The sequence below is a fragment of the Cynoglossus semilaevis genome, chromosome 13 (assembly GCF_000523025.1).
Source record: "Cynoglossus semilaevis isolate Cse_v1.0 chromosome 13, Cse_v1.0, whole genome shotgun sequence".
Lineage (NCBI taxonomy): Eukaryota > Metazoa > Chordata > Actinopteri > Pleuronectiformes > Cynoglossidae > Cynoglossus > Cynoglossus semilaevis.
The window spans coordinates 15,206,668-15,212,667 of NC_024319.1; the positions used below are offsets into that span (position 1 = coordinate 15,206,668).

The 6,000-nt window shown below is 42.3% G+C and overlaps 1 protein-coding gene across 1 annotated transcript in view; it reads left to right on the forward strand.

The window, feature by feature from the left end:
• The first annotated feature begins 34 nt into the window (after window positions 1–34).
• Window positions 35–6,000, forward strand: part of nes (nestin) — an 8,557-nt gene continuing 2,591 nt past the window's right edge. Inside the window, exons 1-4 of the mRNA XM_017037666.2 lie at window positions 35–1,816; window positions 2,995–3,119; window positions 4,222–4,295; window positions 5,429–5,994. Coding sequence (XP_016893155.1) covers window positions 983–1,816; window positions 2,995–3,119; window positions 4,222–4,295; window positions 5,429–5,994 — 1,599 coding nt within the window. The 5' untranslated portion in view covers window positions 35–982. The remainder of the gene's footprint in view (window positions 1,817–2,994; window positions 3,120–4,221; window positions 4,296–5,428; window positions 5,995–6,000) is intronic.

A 6,000-nucleotide genomic window follows, 5' to 3' on the forward strand; every position in this document is an offset into this window, starting at 1 on the left:
CAGGGCGGTTGCTTTGTTGTAATTTGTCCACTAGATGGCGATATATGATTTGCACTTTGTGTCACACTGGTAATAATAATAAATGTATTCAGGGTATTTTAGTAAGGTTGTGTCTATCACTTCTTTTCAGTGATCACTTCATTTTATGTTGTCATTGTTTTCCCCTACATGTCAGAATTGCTTTTGCTTAATTTTGAAAATATACAAAAACTCCCCCCTTATAATTTAAATCTTAAAGTGGACTTGTATACAATACAACCTAAAAAAAAAGACAAGACTATCAGAAAACATGAAAGAGCGTCCACAAAACCTGAGAAGAACTTAATAAAGAACCAAACTTCAAGTCAGTTAAAGCAGAAACAATTAGAACTTCACTTGCACAGAGGTCAGTGAATCTGTCCTGGCACCTCATTTCATTTTTATTGGATGGTTTTTATCTCCTTGATTTGCATCTTAATGTTTGAGGTTGTAATTGGATTTTTGGTTATATGCACTTGCACATAAAATCTGACCTTTAATCTGTTGCCCATCACTCAAGTTGTAACACTTGTTGTTCCTGACTTTGTAGTAATGAACTGTCTGAGGTTTTTATGATGTTTGAGTTTCAGATCATCAAACTCTTCACCTTCTGACTCCTTTAGGTTTTACTACATGTAGATAACCAGCCAGTGATGAAAGGGTTAACCTTGGAAATTACATCACTCCCCCTCTCTGCCCTTTCCCATCTCTTTCAGACAGAGTACTCCACCCACCCCTCTATCTCGTCTCTCCTCCCTCTCCGGCCTCCAGTCTCCTCCCTGCCCATCCCTTCTGTCCATGTGGCCAGCCCCTTCATTAAATCCAGTATGAAAGGAAGTCTTTTGGCTAGCAGTCACAAAACCACATCCTCACAAGAGCCTCAAACACACCCACGGTGGCCTGGACACACAGTCACTGCCCAAACAGTGCATCTCTGAGGGAGGCCTTAGTTTGTAACAGTGACATGGAGCTGCACAGCATCTACAAAACCTCCAACCGCAGCTACTTGGCTGAGGAAAAACACCAGATGCTGGACCTGAACAAACGCCTTGAAACATACCTGAGTCGGGTAAAACACCTGGAAGAAGAGAATGTTCTCTTGGCAGAGGAGATTGCAGCTCTGAGACAGAGGAATCATGGAGCTTCAGGTCACAGGAAGGCCCTGGAGGAAGAGCTGCGGCACGCCAGGTTGGAGCTGGATGCAGCCTGGAGAGAAAAGGTCCTCTCAGAGTATGAATTTAGAAGCATAGCAGAGGAGTTCCAAATGTTGGACCAACAAAGGCAAAGAGAGGCTCAAGCTCATGTAGAGGCCAAAATGATGGTGGAGCAGAGCAGGAAGGAGCTCGAGGAGGAGCAGAGGGCACAGATGTGGCTCAGACAGAAGGTAAGTCAGCTGGAGTATGAGATAAAGCTCTTGATTCAAAACCATCAGGAGGAGGTGACCCATGTGGAGGCCACACTGGCCCAGTCTAGAGCCACAATGCCACCCATACTGGCTCACAGGGGCAAACACCAGTCACCAGATATTCTACAGCTGAGACAGGAGCTCTCCCTGAAGGCAACCCGGGCATGGGAGGAGGCAGCAGGGGCCTATCAGGGCCAGTTAGAAAAGCTAGAAGAGTCGTTGAATCAGACCATGGGTCGTTTGGCCCAGGTGGGCCAGGAGAAGAGAGAAAGTCAACTAAGGCTTCAAGCTCTGGAGAAGGAGATCACTTCAGCTCAAGATATCAGGATTCATCTGGAGAAGTCTGCTAACCAACAGAGAGAGCAACACTGCCAGGAGATCCAGCAAATGAAGGTGAGGGCAGAGCACATCTGCTGCTGCACCTACTGTTGGTCGCAGCTATAGACACAATGTTATAAAACACAAGCTCAGAACTTATATGAGAAAATGTTAAAACTGTAATTTAAAACATTTAAATCAAGTCAAACACCATGGAGTTCTTGGTTTAATGCAATGTCTTGTCTGTCAGGAGAACAATTAGAGACTATGAATAAACTAGTGGTGTAAATTTGGAGGTGAGTGAAAGTTTGGATATATAAGTAGTACTGTTATGAAGTATTTAACTTTAGTTCAGCATCAACACTGACTGGCTACAACTATTGAGGGAATTTTGACAGCATTGGTGATTTAATTATATAATAAAAAGATCGTCGAGCTGTAGCAGTTGGAAAAGGCAAAAAACAAAATCATAATACCATCATTTGATCTCAGTTAATCATTTCATTATGTCAAGTGGTCATCACTAGATAGGCTACAAAGTTGGGGGTTCAATTCCAGACTCTATGAGCTGGCATCTTGGTGCTGGTCACCACATTGAAAAACTGACATTACAACAGAAAAAGCATAATAATAAATATACTTAAAAATAATCTACATATGTCTAATGGTGGTTGATAATAAAATACATGTCAAGTATCTAAAGTTCATGTTCCTGTTTAGAATCTTGAGCTATCATAAAATCTGATACCTTGTCCTTGACACCTGGTATGAAGAGCTGAACACATGATCGTTCCTCCATCATTTGTGCCATGTTTGAAGGCCTTGTCGTGCTGTCAGCAAAATAAATTTGCAGAGTCGTTAAAAATTCATTGTAATGAGCGTCCGTGTCGCTCGACATTCCACACATTCCAACATATCAAACTCCCCGCAGCATGTGTAGTTGACAGGTTTGCATCGTCACCAATTCCTGTCTGTAGGACATCCAAGAATTTCAACCATTTTGAACCAATCATAGACACAGACGTTGTCGTTCAGGATTAGTCTTTACACTGTGTGATAATGGAAATACCCCTGTTAAAAAAGTCATAACAACATTGATGCAACTCTCCTATGTCCAATCCAAATGGGACCCCCCCCAACCCATCGTCCCACCCCATATTTATTTTGACTAACCACTAAACAATGGAAGAATTCTTTTGTACCTTTTTAAAAGCCCTCTCTTCCTCTTCCTGTCTTGCTTCCTGTTTTTGAAGGCACACTTGCACGGTCTGGAGGCAGAGAGGGAGGAGTTGGGCCAGCAGATTGACCATCTGGTCATGGAGAACCGAGGCCTGGTGCAGCAGAAGATGTCTCTGGGTCTGGAGGTGGCAACGTACAGGTACAAATTAACACACAATGTAGGTAAAAAAATAAGTTTAAGACGAAATGTGACAGAGAGAGTGTAACCCTCTCCAATCTAACAGTAAGAATCGCTCCTTTCTTCGTCCCTGATGTCGTTAATCTATTTAAATCCACTGACCACGAAGACAATGAAAAAACTGAGCTCAGCCTCAGTGGAACATTGACTGACCAATGAGGAGCTGGTTGTAGTTAAATGCTGTTTCGGAGTATAGGATCGTTGGATTTTATGAAAACTATGCATATTAGCCTAAACATGCACGCATTTAGCGCAGCTGTTGCCAAATCTGCTGCGTCAACCTTGGTCGTCCTCACTACACTGTCCTCACTGGCTGCAGAGGAATGATTTGGACAGAGACAAAGTCACTGATGAAAGAATGGAAGAATAAAGCACCATCCTCAGAGTGAAGCCGTTTGGACAAAAGGTCACGTCTTTGAAACAGCGGCAGCCTCTCTGTTGTCCTGGACCCAGTAACTCAAGCCCACCCACCCCCCACCACCACCTCCTTGGATTATTGACCCTCACCCTGCAGTGAAGAGCTACCCACTAATGAGCAGTGGGAGTTTAGAGTAACAGCAGAGAGAAACAAGAGGGGCAAAACTATAGAGGATGGATTTCAATGTCACACACTGAAAAAGAACCTCTGGATATTTTTGGGGTTGATACTGAGAAGTACACAAAAAATGTGTGTTGGGATGAAGACTGGTGTGGTCCACATGTGAAAAAGGAGACAAGGATATTAGTGCTGCATGGGCTGCTCAAAATATCTGTTGTCATTGTGTGTGTGTGTGTATGAGAGACAGAAAGAGAAAGAGAGAGAGAGAGGTTGTGCACTGCAGATGGCTCCTCAATGGCCAGGCTTCTCCATCATTACCATAACAACAGTCTTCAGTCAGTCTGTCTGGGGCTGCTGCTCCAAAAAGTTGCCCTTCTAGAAAATTCCCACACACAGCTCTCTGTGGAGCATCATCCAGGGCTCAGTTTAAAAAACAGACACACAAAAACCCTTCACATCACAGTCTTTACTAATGTCCTGATGCTGTGACGTAACCTGTGTCTCTCTTGTCGTCCGTCTCTGCAGAGCTCTGCTGGACAGTGAAAGTCTCAGGAGAGACGTCCCGCTGTCAAAGCCATTAGTAAACACTTCCATCACAGGTAATTATCTCAATAAATTAACGTCACGCTCCAGCGCTGTGTCACTGACTTCATCTGTACCGTTTCCCTACCTCAGCAAAAATCCCATCCTTCACCTTCACTGCTTCATATCATACAACGGCCTAGTAGAGGTGGACCTTTACTAATAAAAAATCTCATCAGAGTTAAAAGGCAGCTCATGTTTGAGATGGTTTGAAAATGCATTAGTTTACATGGAGTGTGCAGGGAGAGGTGCTGGGGGTTGAGCTCTGATCATTTGGTCCCTGTAAAATAAGCCGGCGACGGTGGTCCCCAAAGGTAACTGAGCCATATGGTTTACTTCCAGTAAGTTAGACGACAGCTGAAGGAAATGACAATCAATATTTCCCCATTAGAGTCTAATTTCCACTGAGGACATGATTTAATAATGCTACAGGGAGTCGGGGTCTCCACTCTGTCTCCATGTCAACTTTAGACTACCAGGGATCAATTCAGGTTAAAATAAGAGGTTCTATAATAAGGTAGATCTAACGGGGGGGCCAGAAAAAAATAATAAGTTAATGATTTAAATATCCATTTTTAGGGGCTTTTCTTTAATGAGTTAAATAAACACAGATTATAGATCTGCAAAAGGTTTTTCATTACAGATATTCTAGGATGATGTTTAGTGCCATTTTATGGATATCTTTAGGGATTTTTTAAGGGATAAACTAGACCTATTTTCTGGCTAATATTGTTTGGCTTATATTTTACTAATTTTTTGGTAGTCTTTGATAAACTTTAGGTCAATTTGACTAAAGTTTTTGGATTGGATTTGGATATTTGGATTTGTTTGTTTTAATATACATATATATCATTCCACACACTGACAGTCAAATAATGGCATAAATGTAAAAACACAATATTAATATAATATTTAAATTATCTATATTCTTTTATTGACACATTTTAGCCAATATTGTTTAATTAATTTATTAAATAAAATGTAGTTTTCAGGCTCTATCTTAAAAAGAAAATATGTATTGATTGCACAATTCCCTTGTGTCTGTCATGAAACTAAATTACTAAATTCTGCTCATACCCTTTCTTACAACAAATTGAGCTGATAATCTAACTCATTACATATTCATGAGTCCTGCTTTTACCCTCCACAGATGCAGCTTTCTGTCCTCCAGGACAGAAGACCAAATATCAAACCCAGTTCTTGACGAGTCACAAGACCGTGTCAGTCTCATCCCACAGTGCTCTGACAGCACAAGCCCCCACGGCATCCTTTAAGACAACACCACTTTACCGCCAAAACCCCCCAACCTTCTACGAAACCCCAAAGACGACAAGGAAACCTGCAGATGAAGCACCCGAACTGGTCACGGTTAAAAGCCCTTATCCAAAAATACTACAGGATGGGGCTGTTGAAAATTTCAGACCCCAAGAAGTTGAGGAGAAAGTCACCTATGCTGAGCCTCTGTCTCCTCCTAATGAGCAGGAGATTCCAATAGGAGGTGAAGAGAACCAGAGAAGTGTGGATGAAGAATTTCCTAAGGAAACACTGGTAGAAGAGTGGGTCGTCAGTCAGCAGGTTGAGTCAGGTCTCAGCAGGGAACCATGTTCCAGTGATGAAGTTAATCTCACACAGCTTACAGCCCCAAACCTCCAACAGAAACATGAGGAAATGACTGAGGAGTCACATGATTTCTCAGCTGAGACCCACACAGATGTGGTTGAT